Source organism: Phoca vitulina, unplaced genomic scaffold (genome assembly GCF_004348235.1).
Source record: "Phoca vitulina isolate PV1807 unplaced genomic scaffold, GSC_HSeal_1.0 scaffold4, whole genome shotgun sequence".
NCBI lineage: Eukaryota > Metazoa > Chordata > Mammalia > Carnivora > Phocidae > Phoca > Phoca vitulina.
In genome coordinates, this window is record NW_022589707.1 from 35,841,658 (window position 1) to 35,855,964 (window position 14,307).

Here is a 14,307-nt window from a genome sequence, read left to right on the forward strand (position 1 = left end):
TGTGCCCTGAGAAGGGAAGGGCTTAAAGAGTTTGCAATTGTGCCATTCTGCAGAGGAGGGTCTTAAAGGAAGCCTTCCCTGAAAGGTACCAGTAAGTGGCTATTTCCCGCATTTACAGAGGTGCTCTCGTTCCCTAAAGAAGCAAGAAAATAAGCAGGAGTGGGAAGGTGCCAGAGGAGCAGAAGAACAGCTTTTATAACTACCTTAGAGGTTGGCTTTTATGACCATTGAATGAAATAATATTTCTAAACTAGCTAGCAGGGCTTAGGCAACATTTTTAAAAAGGAGGAGAACAAAAAGGCAAAGTTCATCTTTGGTAGGTAGAATCACCTCTCTGGGCTCTGCTCTGCAGTTCAGCACTTCCTGACTCCCAGGGCTGTTGGTCGTTGGGATGGCTTCCAATAATAAAGGGATATTCCTGCATCATTCTCTGTGGGCCTGATGAGTGGCTGGTGGCCAAAGACCATAGGCAATAGGAGTTTCAGTGTCAACACTTGAAAATGGCTTCATGTGTTATTCAGCCAACAAAATATTTCCTCCCAGATAATAGTTTTCATTTAATTCAAATAAAGTCTTCATCTGAAAGTAGCAAAATTCACCATGCAATTTGAGGCCCATGCAATTTGAGGATCTTCAAGAACTTTGGCTGTTGCATAAAAATGTTATACTACAGTCCAAGAGGCAACTCCAACAAGGTTGTCTTGCTTAAAAGGCAGTGTAACCAGGGCTTTCAGAGTGCCCCTATCAGAGTGGAAATTTTATTGGTCGAGAAGTAGGGTGTGAGTGGGGTGGTGCAAATTTTAGAATGAGTGTGGACTTCTGATATTATTAAAACTCACTGCTCTCATCTCTTTGTTCCATGAAGCTGGTTGAATCTATAACCCAGAGCAAAAATTCAACAAATATTTATTGATTCACTTAATCTATTATTTACATCTGTTCTATCTACTGTTTATTTTCACAAATAATTTAGATTTACTACACAAATGAACTGAACATTTAGCCAACTAAATAACTGACGATCTTTCGAGTGAGTATGCCCACTGTGAGTATATAACAGCGTGGCTGCATAAAAGTCAGATTTTAGTAAACTAAATGTCAGCATACTTGAGATAAGATCCAAAAGAAATATGCATTATCACACTAATCTTTCTTTCCCCTTTATTTTTTTTAAAGATTGTATTTATTTATTTGAGAGACAGAGACAGAGCATGAGCAAGGGGGAGGAGGCAGAGGGAGAGGGAGCAGACTCCCCGCTGAGCAGGGAGCCCAATGTGGGGCTCAATCCCAGGACCTGGAGATCATGACCTGAGCCGAAGGCTGATGCTTAACTGACTGAGCCACCCAGGTACCCCTTTCTTTCCCCTTTAAATGCAAGAGCATATCCTGGAACAGTAAAATGGGGCTAGGAGTAAAATGATTTAACAGCATCTTTTCTATAGAGAATTTTTAAATTATGTCAAGATTAGATGAGCATTTTTTTAACTATTTCCTTAGAGATAAGAAAAGGAGTTTGAACATTGAGATTCCTCATTTCTCCTTATCTTGCTCTACTGAAGACCTGTAACAGCTAGAGTCACGCAGAATCAGAACACTTTGCAGGGTGCAGCAAGCACCAACCACAGTGGGCTCCTTAGGAACTGAACTGGTGGTTCTCACATTTGTCAGGTTGAAATCATTGAGTTCACAGTGTACTAATTGCTTTGATTTAATAAGCTTACAGAATGGCTCCAGTTCAAAATGTTTCTAAATCAAAGAAGGAAAACATATATCCTCTAACAATACCTCTTTCTGCTAACAGGAATTCAGGTTTTGCTCAAAGTTGACTCACAGGAAGACATGAATTTTCCCCAAGGACATATACATCTTCCCAGAGATTTTCCAGGCACAATTTAACAATGGTGAACAATTCCATTGCATGTTTCTAGAAGTGAGTGCTATATAGTATCTATCCTGTACCTGTCTTATTATGGTGCATGTCACAGTAAATATGTATAAGGATACAGTGATACAATTATACAGTTGGGGTTTTTTTATTTGTTTTTGGTTTTATTTTTGTTTTGTTTTTGGTTTTGTGCTCTGCTGTCTAAGAGATGTTTCTGAGGAAGACTTTACCGATTCATTTTCAGTGGAGAGGAAAATAGACTTTACCTGGCACTGACGTAGAGCACAGGGTTGTGCAGGACTCTGCCATCTGAAGGAGCTGTTATAGGTATTTCCTTCATAGGTGCAACCTAAACAGGAAACACAGAAGCAGGAAAAAAAACCAAGAATGAATGTGTACTTCCTTTATCGTTGGAGCAAAAGAAGTTAGGTCTTCTAGGCCAGGACTAGCGATAGTGGGAACAATCATGTCCCTTGGCTATTTTCTTCAAAACACAACTAAGCCTTCTAAATATCCACTTGGTTTTCACTTACATTAATTCTTTGACTACTGATAAGATTAACCTCCCAGACTGTGTTTTCAAATGGAAAAGCATGGATTGATGAACTCTCCTGGCCAAAATGCATGACCTCACAACTTTATTTATGCCTAGCGAAGTAGGAGGAGGACCAGGGCTAAAATCACCACTGTGTGAGGAGATTTTTCAAAAGACTTAAATGAACACAAAACTGTGAAGGTTAAGAGGGAAGCTTAAAACATGACAGGAAATAAAAGCAGAAAATTAAAAATAGGAAATGATTGCAAAATTCTATACCCACTTAAGACCCTTGACAAGCTACTGTCTTCACCAGATGAAACCTTCCAAGTCTTGCTCCCAGTTTGAGAGCTATGATTTCACATTTCACTTTGATTTCACTTTTACATAGTGAACTGGATTAAGAAAATCTGAAACTATAAATGTATGGATTATCACAAGTTAATTCACTAGCCAAAACAGAAGTCATGCTCATTCATTGGCAAAAACCGAAGTAAATCAAAGGCCAGAGATCCTCAAAAAAAGGAAACAAGCTAGTTATCTTAAGTCCCTGTAGAAAGAGCCAAAGAAATAATGGTGCAAGGATCACAGCCTAGATCTTTATTTAGCTCATCCAAATATCACCCTCCATCCCATGTGTTACACTTTCAGGGAAGATGCTCCTGCCTATGCCACTCATCACTGCATATTAGATTATTAGGAGTCCACCAGGCGAGGGGATTTACAAGTCACAGTCTGATTGCTTAGCCCAAGGAGTACAGAAGCTGGAACACACACATAGGATAATGCACAAATAAAAGGACCTGGCTCTCTGTACCAATGAATGACCTCTGGCAAGCCAATCAACCTCAATCCACATCAGTTTTTCTTGTCCCAGATACAGACGGAAGACTCGCCCCCTTCCCTGAACTCTTTTCGATATTGCTGTGGTAAGAAAATAAAATAAAATAAAATACCCTCTCAATACACACAAACAGAATACTAAAGGACTGAAGAAAATTTCAAGAGACATTTTCATAAACTTGGAACCATGATCTGAATTCCCAGAGAATTATGAATGATTGAAAAGAGCGCAGTAATACTCTTATTTCTAGTTCCTACAAATCAAATTACTAAAGTACACAGCTGATTGGAAACATATTAGGGAAATGCTTTCACTATATATTTTTTAATTTCCTTTGCATGAAGTGTTACAGTGATAAAATGTTCAACCACAGGAACCCCTAGCACACTACAAATACTTAGGCCAAACCAAGAATGAATACAGTAAATTTTCAACAATGAAAACCAATATAAAACAATTTGGACTAGCATAAATCTTACTGAACAAACACACTTACAATAGATGTGCCATGTGCATGTCTGATCCACTAACACAGACTCACTTGGATAATAAATAACTTGTTCCGAGAGATGGAGGTGGGGAAATCAGAGGACCAAATCCAATTCATGTTAAGTCCAAGTAAATATGAAATGCCTGCCAAGTCTGCCAGTGGAGTTTCCAAATATGTTATATATTTTCATCTTCTGGATTTAAAAAAAAAAAAAAAAAAACTGGAAGAAAGGGTGATTTTCTGCTGCTAATAGAGCGAGCAAAGATCTTGCCTTTTTTTTACTTTGGAAGAGGAAGTACACTACAAAACCCATACAGACCAGGCAGGAACTGCAGGCCAAGAGACTGTTCCTGCACAATGCCAGGTCATGTGTGAAGGGTTCCCAGGAGTAGGACAGGCCTCTCTGGATTATTCCACTCAATATGGGATAAAAGGTATTCGAACAAGTGGCCCATGGTGCAGAGAACTCAGCAATGCTTTCTCCCTCAAATAAGTGTCAGTCTGAAGGCTGGCTCCTCCACCTTGATTTAACATCTAAAGACCAAGGTCAGACTGTGAAGTGCTCATTGCTTAAGTGCCCTTGTTCACCTATCAGTCTACCTCACCTGAGTCCGTGTAACAGATTTGGGAAACCAAATGTTGAATGAGTCTGAATGACAGAATAGACCTAAAAACATCTACGTTAATCTCTTTAGCAAGTATAATCCACACCTCTTCCTTTTTCTACCTACCTCGCCAACATCAGCTAGTACAGAGTCCCAGTATACCAAACATTCTAATAGATGGCATATCTAAGGGATTCTTGGGGTTAAAATAATTTTTAAATGGACATTTTCACTGCTCTTTGGGCTTCTGTTCTAAGATAAACACGTTATTTGATGCAAGACACTAAGATGAGCTATGTGAAGACTTACATATACATATAATCCAAGAGAACCTCGTATTTACTCCAGAATTACCTCTGATTTTCTTTGCCACCAACTTTATGCTGCTAATAAAGCAGATAGGCAGTATCTTGCCCCTCTCTTCACTGAAACCCCAGAAGAGGAATATACTAAATATCTTTCTTATTGGCCCAGGGTAGAAAGAGAAGCAAAAAAATATTTCCATCATACCTCAGGGCAGTGCTTCTCAAACTACCTCTAGTGAAAGACCAGTTTGTTTTATTTTTCTTCTTCCAATCCAATGTGGACTGCTATCTTCATAAAGCATAATAAAAATGAATTACTAAAAAAGTTCAATTTAAAAGACTAAGACAAACTATAAGCTCAATTTTTTGTATTATATGTAACAGGCATAAAATTACTCTGTCAATGAGGGTTGCTGGAGTGGGGGGTGGGGTGGGAGGGATGGGGTGACTGGGTGATGGACACTGGGGAGGGTATGTGTTCTGGTAAGCGCTGTGAATTGTGCAGGACTGTTGAATCTCAGATCTGTACCTCTGAAACAAATAATGCAATATATGTTAAGAAAGAAAAAAAGAAGAAGAATGTAGCAGGAGGGGAAGAATGAAGGGGGGGAAATCGGAGGGGGAGAAGAACCATGAGAGACGATGGACTCTGAAAAACAAACTGAGGGTTCTAGAGGGGAGGGGGTTGGGAGGATGGGTTAGCCTGGTGATGGGTATTGAGGAGGGCACGTTCTGCATGGAGCACTGGGTGTTATGCACAAACAATGAATCATGGAACACTATATCTAAAACTAATGATGTAATGTATGGGGATTAACATAACAATAAAAAAAATTTAAAAAAAAAAAATTACTCTGTCAAATTATAATAACCATTTCTAATTGTTTACTCTCTATGTCTGTACTTAACTCAATGTGGACCAACAATGTAGTCTATAGACCATTGGCGACCTAGAGAGCGCATTTTGGGTGGCACTGCACTGGGGGATGTGGTGCATGGCAGGGGGGACAACCCCAAAAAACAATCAAAACATTTCAATCTTAGAGCTAGAAGCAAACTTACAGATAATATACTTTATCTCCTTCATGTCACAGATGAGAAAATTTGCACAGAAAAAGTGGCTTGGTCAAAGTTAGAAAGCATTAGGTGTGAAACTAACACTAGAATCCATGTCGTGCATGAAATCCACATGTTCACACCCAGTTCTAGACAGGTTTTTATTATTTGGGCACTTTCTACCACATAACATCCTTTGCATTGAGAACTTAGTGACCCAGATTAAAATTAAATGACAGCATATTCAGGAACTAAATGAAAGAGCGGGTCCATGGGGTAAGCAGAGGACTGGTCAAGCAACCGGTAAAGTAGCTTTTCCTTTTCCTTTTTTCTTTATTTAAACATTTTTTTTTAAAGATTTTATTTATTTATTTGACAGAGAGAGACACAGCGAGAGAGGGAACACAAGCAGGGGAGTGAGAGAGGGAGAAGCAGGCTTCCCGCAGAGCAGGGAGCCCGATGCAGGGCTCGATCCCAGGACCCTGGGATCATGACCTGAGCCGAAGGCAGACGCTTAACGACTGAGCCACCCAGGCGCCCCTAAACATTTTTTTAGATTTATTTATTTATTTATTTATTTATTTATTTATTTGAGACAGCGTGAGTGAGAGAGCACAAAGCAGGGGGAGTGGCAGAGGGAGCAGCAGAGGGAGAGGGAAAAGCAGACTCCCCACTGAGCAGGGAGCCTGATGCCGGACTCGATCCCAGGACCCTGGGACCCTGACCTGAGCCGAAGGCAGACACTTAACTACTGAGCCACCCAGGTGCCCCTCCTTTTTCTTTAAATATTTGTTAAGTAAACTTTTGACAAGGGAATTTATAAATATTCATTAGTTTTCTTCTGGTGATAAAAAGTTGCTCAAATTCCACAAGCTTCAGTAAAACTATCCATACTGCAGCAGGAGGAAGTAGTTATTTTCTGATAAAACCACTACAATATATATTGAGAACCAATAGTTCTCAGTCTAGGGCAATTTTACCTTCTTCCCATCCCCCACCCTGGAGACTTTTCATAATGCTGGAAGATATTTTCAGTTGTTCCAACTGGGGGCGATAAGGGTGTTTACAAGCATCTTGTGGGTAGAGCCAGGGATGCTGCTAAACACTCTACAGTGCACCACAGAGGATCAACCAACTCAAAAAATTGTACCAACATTGAGAAACCTTGATCAAAACCATCATATCCCCAAATAGCTCTTCTCTACAAAACTAAAATAATACAAAAACAAGCCTAAACTAGGTATATTTCACTTATGTATGTATTTTTTGGCTTTTTATATGTTAAATATTTTCAGGGTGGGATAGAATTTCAGAGAATTTTTTTTTAAACATGCACACTCTTGTAGAGAAGCCTGGCCTAGTCAACTAGTCAACTCAGAAAACACATGGTAATGGTAACAGGAAGTATCCAAATAAATTGAATCTACAATTAAGCAATAAAACTCATTTTTCCTATTAGTTGTGACCTTTTTCAGCAGCCACATTATCCCAAGGGAGAAAGAATACCACACATTTTCATCATTCTGTTGTTAAAATAGCTGTTAAAAATCATCAGGACCATAAAAAATGGCATTGGCCTTCTAATAAGCCTTAATTCCACCTGGTCTCACCCTAAAAAGGCTTAACCTTCTCATCTGTCAGGTTACCATTAGCCTAAGAGCAGAGAGCTGGATCTCACCATTACCAATAACAACCCCCACCCCCCACAGGCACCTCACAACAGAGCCCCAGCCTACCTTTCCCGCCCTTTCCTTTCATTCCTGGAACTCCATTCAGGTCCCTGGGATTATCCACCTTCCCTGATCATAACAAACTTGAAGGCTTCTTAAAGCAGGTTCAGTGTCTTCAACCTGGGTTATTGGGCTTCTGGCCCCCAGCATCCCACTGAAACATCTCTCTCTGGCTACAGCTGCCTACTACATACCCAATCCCAAGGACACTCAGTCTTTACGTTACAGGACTTCTCTGTGGCAGGCTGACAACACTTCTCTTCTCCTATCCTCCCCTCCCACAACACACACACCTTCTAGATGTTCTCTTTCTTTACCCGTCCATTCTCCATCCTGCCTCCAACTAAGCTGCTGGTTGTTTCCCACCTGAACTACTACAATAGGCTCACTGATTGTTTCTCTTGGCTGGGATAGGGGCCTTTTTCAAGGATCCTCCTGCACAGCAACCAGTGTGTGCTCTTTCAAATCTGGGTCTTAATCTCATTCACATGCTTGCACTCTATCAATGACTAATGGTTCACAGCCCGGCTGAGGTGTAGACTGATACCTATCCCCAATCTTTCTTCTCTAAACCAACTGGATCAGGGCATCTGGAAAGAGGAAGTGGGAGAGGATTTAAAACCACTGACCTTTACTATAAAATTCAAATTTCTTAGCATATATATCTCTCATATATATCTCGCCTTGACTCACTTTTTCATTCCCTTATCTGCTATCCCCAAACTCCCCACACTGCAGACATGCCGCACTTGGAACCCCCCAAATGTGTCCAGAAGATCTCACCCTCTGATTTTGCAAATGCTGTTCCCTTCTTGAAAAACCCAGATCTCATCCATTCACTCCATCTCTATCATCCCCATGACAACACTTAGGTCACCCAGGCTCTCCTTCTTTGCCTGGCCAACTCCTCCTTCATGACTCAACTCAAGGTCATGGCCTCTGGGGAGCCTTCCTAGAAACTTCCCCACTCAGGGTATGCTCCTGTGCTCTTTCTTCATGTGTATGCGGCCTTTGAAATGTCCCTTTCTAGGTCCTTTACAGTACTTTGTGTGTAGCAGATACTCAAGAAATGTCCAATTTCACTAGGAATACACAGTAAGTACTAACATGGAGCTATCCCTGTAAACCACAGGAAAGGAATTTTGAAAAGATGACATTCCCTGGACCTCCTGTCTCCTCCTCTTGGCAGGTGGACCAGTTCAATTCACTATTCTAGTTCCAGAAACAGTAAACCTTTCCTGGAGAAACTCAGATGTCAAAGCCTGTCTCTCTGTTAACACTGACTAATGCTACCACCCTCCATGGACCAGGCAGGCTAGGGCAGAATATAATGAAGGAAAGTCCTTGGGCATCCAGCACCTACCGAACCTTAGAAGGGAGAAGCATATCAACACTTTCCAGGTCCCCTCTTCCCATGCTGTGCAAGCCTCATGTTAAGTTAATTTTCAGGAGGGTGCCTTTTCTTTCCAAAATCCATTTTGGTCCCCCAAATTTGTTTTGTCTTTTGTTGGGGGGAGGGTTAGCATGCAAACTGTCATACTTACTTAAATTAAAGAGAAGTTGGGGTCTTTGAAGTCAGTTCATGCCACATGGTAGAGGGAAGCAGAGCAGACTGCACTGCCATGCTTTGCTACTTCCAGGCCACCTGATCGGGTACCCCCAGCCCTGAGACTTGGCCAATAAGCCCCAAATTACCCCAGTCCAATACGATATTTTAATGAAGCATTTTTCAGACACTGTTCTCCAGAAACATATGGAAGTATAATCAAGAGGGATAAACATAAAATATGACTAGCCATTCTCGGGCTTATATCGTGTCCTTAGGAGTTCATTTAAAACAGGCTTTTATTACTCTCCAAGGCTGTACCTACCATGAATCCTGCAGGCAATTCTGCTTATTTTTGGCTAATGGGAATTTTATAGTCAAACCATTTCCTCAATCCCAAAAGAAAGAATCAGCCCCATGAACTGAGTTCTTAAAGAATAGTGTGTGCCCCCCACAACATTCTTTTTCATGGCTTTTTGGTGTTCCAATTAGAAATTAAGTATGTGATTGAAATGAAATAATCAACAATAGAAAAAGAAATGGCAGAAAGAAATTTTACTTAATTTTTGATGGCTTTATGAATAAAATCCCAAATATGCAGAAATATTAGATGAGTACAGATGATTTGCAAATTCAACTCACTTTACCAGTATAAAGAAACACAAAATCTCCACGTGACTTACATGGATTTCTAATCTATGTGTTTATTGGAGATTATAAAGTGAGGAAATTGTGGCTTATAGAACCAGTCTCATAAGTTCATAAGATTATAATATATACAATATCTGGCATTGATATTAAGGTAATAAAACAGATTCTGTGAGCCACAAATAAATTAGGCTTCTATGTAATAAAATATGCTTTCAAACTTTTAGTGTAATTAATACAATAAAGGAAATATGCAATGCATTAAGGGAGAAAAATGTTTGCAACAACTTTTTTATATGAGCCACATCACCCATCACTCCTGCATTTGATCTGTTCTTACCATAAACCCTTTTTTTTATTTAAATTCAATTAGCCAACATATAGTACATCATTAGTTTCAGATGTAGAGTTCAATAATTCATCAGTTGCGTATAACACCCAGTGCTCATCACATCACATGCCCTCCTTAATGCCCATCACCTAATTACCCCACCCCCCACCCACCTCCCCTCCAGCAACCCTCAGTTTGTTTCCTATAGTTAAGAGTCTCTCATGGTTTGTCTCCCTCTCTGATGACTTCCATTCGGTTTTTCCTCCCTTCCCTTATGGTCCTCTGCTCTGTTTCTTATATTCCACATATGAGTGAAACCATATGATAATTGTCTTTCTCTAATTGACATATTTCGCTCAGCATAATACCCTCCAGTTCCATCCACATCGATGTAAATGGTAAGTATTCATCCTTTCTGATGGCTGAGTAATATTCCATTGTCTGTATATACCACATCTTTATCCATTCATCTGTCGATGGACATCTTGGCTCTTTCCACAGTTTGGCTATTGTGGACATTGCTGCTATAAACATTGGGGTGCAGGTGCCCCTTCGATTCACCACATCTGTATCTTTGGGGTAAATACCTAGTACTGCAATTATGGAATGGAAGAAGATATTTGCAAACAAGATACCATAAACTCTTCTGAACATGGGAGTGCTTCTCCCTCTTGGCTGAATTGGCACTGCAATGGCTGGCCAGCCCTTCTATCTTCAGCACCCCATTGTTAAACAGCCAATACCTATAGCTCCTCAGTAGGCAAAGGAGAAAGAACTGAGTGGATCTCATATGGAGCAAAAATGGAAAAAGAATAAAAACCAGGAGAGACTGTCCTGTGAAGTTATCAGACTGGTTTTCTACTGTGGGCAGGCAAAATGTCACTAGAGGTCATTTCCAAAGGTGGGTTCCAAAAAATATTTTCAGAAATATTAATAAAGAATCCTCCAACAAGAGAAAAGGAAAGAACAGAGAAAATAAAAATCACTGCATAATTATTACAGGTGAGGCACTGTACTCGGGAGTTTTCACATGTGATTTCATTTTATCCTCACAAGAAGAATTCTAGGACAGAAAATTTTACTCCTAGTTCTTTAAATGAGAAATCAAGAAGAGCTAAATTGCTTTGTCCAGGTCATACAGCCATTCTTTTTATCTTGCTCCAAAATCCACGTTCCATCCATTATTTGGTTACTGCCAGGTGCATAGAGGAAGCTTAGAACGTGGCAGCTTCAAAAGTAAAAATGATATCCCTGGGGAACATGACATGATTTGGTGATACTTTAAAATCTTGTTCCAGTGATGTCTAAAAACTAGTATTATAAAGTAAAATGCAGGTTTTGTGGCTGAAGAGGCAAGACCTGATTTTGTGGGTCTATGTTGAAACTCTGTTCTGAAAGTCTTTACCTTGGGCTACCAACCATGCCATGCTTTAGGCTTTTTGAAGCAACAAATAATAAGGAATCAAAAGATCAAATTCAAACAGCTAAGGTTGGATTCATGCATTTTTCAAAACAGGAACATGTTTCACAGTTTGGGGCACAGAGCAGCAATCTAAGAAGATGAGATTTATTTGAAGACAGCCAAATACTAACAACCTCATAGGATAAATTATGGTGGCCACAAAGAGCAGTGAATGGAACCCTCAGTTTCCCCACAGTAATTTCAAGGATATCAGTGAAAATCTCTTTGACTAGCACGAAGAAGAAATGAGCTATTTACAACACACATATGAAATGCCATCTGTGTGATTAATGAATTGCACTGCATGACTTTACACTTTGGGAAGCATATTACACAGATGTAACCTTTATGGTTGATTAAATAGGATGTTTAGGGCTTATTGCAGAAAAATTGTCAGAAATATCCTATCACCCCCATTTTTCTTTTACTTTTTATTTTGAAATAATTACAGATTTTCAGGAAGATAAAAAAAAATATTTTTCCATGCACCTTTCACCCAGCCTCCCCCAATATTAACATCTTGCTTAGCTATAATACAATATCAAAATCAGAAATGGACTCTGGTGCAGTCCACTGAGCCTATTCAGATTTTACTGGCTTTACATGTACTCCTGTGTGTGTGTGTGTGTGTGTGTGTGTGTATCTATGCAGTTTTATCACATGTGCATCTTTGTGTAACCAACAAACATTCAGAACTGTATTATCACAACAAAGCCCTCTCAGGCTATTCATTTATTAGTATACTCATTCCACTTGTAGTCTTCATGCTAAGCCTGGACAACTGCTCATCAGCTATCCGTCTCTATAATTTTGTTACTCAAGAATGTTATATAAATGGAATCATACAGTATGCAGCCTTTTGAGATTGGCTCTTTTCTTTCAGAATAATTGTTTTGACATCCATCCAAGAAGTTTTTGCATGGATCAATAGCTTATTCCTTTTTACTGCAGAATAGTATTCCACGGTACAGATATATCAGTTTGTTTAACCATTCACCCACTGAAGAACATGTGGGTTGCTTCCGGGTTTTGCCTATTATGATTAAAGCTGCTGTGCACATTTCTGTACAGAGTTTTGAGGTTCACACTGGTTTTCATTTTACTGGAATTGCCCAAGAGAGCAATTGCTAGGTTATATGGTAAGTGTATATTTAGTTCTATAAACCATTATACTCATGTTCAGAGTAGCTGAATTATTTGATATTTTTATCAGCAATATGTAAGAGATTTTCTACATCTTCACCAGCATTTGGTTTAATTGTGCTATTTTTTCTTTAGCCATTTTGATAGGTGAGTCGTAATATCCTGCTGTGGTTTTGATTTGAATTTTCCTAATGGCTAATGATGTTGAGTATCTTTTCATGTGCTTTCTTACCATCTGTGTATGCAATATGGTGAAACACCTCCTCATATCTCTTTCCCATTTTCTAATTAGATTTTTTTGTTCTCTTTACAAGGCCTTCCCCAAAGCAAAAATGTTTACTGAAGTTTAATTTATCAATTTTTCCACTTTGTGGACAGTGCTTTTGGTGTCAAATCTAAAAATCTCTTTGCCCAACCCTAGGTCCTACAGATTTTCTCCTATGTGCTTTTTATACATGTTTTATAGTTCTGTGTTTCACATTGAAGTTCATGATCAATTTTGAATTAATTTTTGTATAACATATGAGGTTTAGATCAAGTTCATTTTTTTGCCTGTGCGTGTCTAATTCTTCCTGCACCAGATGTTGAAAGGGTCAGTCTTCTTCCATTGAATTGCCTTGGCACCTTTGTCAAAAGTCAGTTGTGCATTTTGTATGAGTCTATTTCTGGGCTTTCCATGCTGTTCCACTGATGTACACGTCTATCCCTCTGCCGATACCACATTGTCTTTATTACTGCAGCTATATTATAAGTCTTGAAAATGGGTAGACTGATTTCCCCCCTTTACTCTTGTTTTTCAAAATTGTTTTGGTTATTCTAAGTCTTTTGCCTTTTTATATAAATTTTGGAATAAGCTTGTCTATGTTTACAAAATACCCTTTTTGGTCATGCCCCTTTTTATACCATTTAAAAAATTGTTTATATGGGAAAATCAGGCCTGACGCACACATCACCTAGGAGCCTCTCCCCTGCAGGACGAAGCCTTCCTGTGTTTGGGGGTGGGGGGGGGGGTCGTAAAAATGCAGATTCCTACAGCCCATCTTTTTCTTCTTATCTGCCACCTCTTTTACCTGGGCTCTTTTTTAGAAAGTTTGAGCTGAGCCTCATTTGAGTGGGATGATTTTAGGACTGTGTGGCCAGCAGAAAAGGTGTATGATTAAACAGCCCAAACACATTCGTAGTCTGGGAGGCTGTGTGTGGCCCCCTTCTGATCTCATGCCACGAAAACTGAGGGAGGTCTTCGTTACCTTTGAAACATGGATAGATAAGGGCATTAAAGAGAAAAATTCAGCTTCTCTCTAAAAACAGGACAAAATCGAAAAAGACCTTCACCTATGGGCAGAAGCTGTAGAAGAGACTGCCAGATATCTGACAAGAAAAGCAGTCACTGATGGGCATGATCATACTTGAAGAGGGCTGAGGAGAAATCGCCACCAACAGAGAAACACGCACCTCATCCAACATGGAGTTTAAGGAGAGGGGCTGAATGGGAGCTCTATCAATCACCTGCACTTCCTAAACCCTAAAACTGTAGATTTCTGGGTTTTAGCCTGTCAACAAAGGCTTATCTTTTAAAATGTGTTTCTTTTGTTAGTGGTATTTGTTAAAAAGAAGAAAAATACTGAACACCTGCCATGTAGTCAGTGGTGTGCTGCTAATGTTTAATAATCAGCTCTACAAAAGGGAAAAGCCCTGATTTTGTAGGGTGTCCCAATTTCCAAGGTGTA

At 39.6% G+C, this 14,307-nt stretch overlaps 1 protein-coding gene across 1 annotated transcript in view; it reads right to left on the reverse strand.

Annotated features, from left to right (window-relative positions):
• BMPER (BMP binding endothelial regulator) overlaps positions 1-14,307 on the reverse strand; it is a 248,508-nt gene that overhangs the window by 190,034 nt on the left and 44,167 nt on the right. Inside the window, exon 4 of the mRNA XM_032401800.1 lies at positions 2,152-2,234. Within this exon, the coding sequence (XP_032257691.1) occupies positions 2,152-2,234 (83 nt within the window). The remainder of the gene's footprint in view (positions 1-2,151; positions 2,235-14,307) is intronic.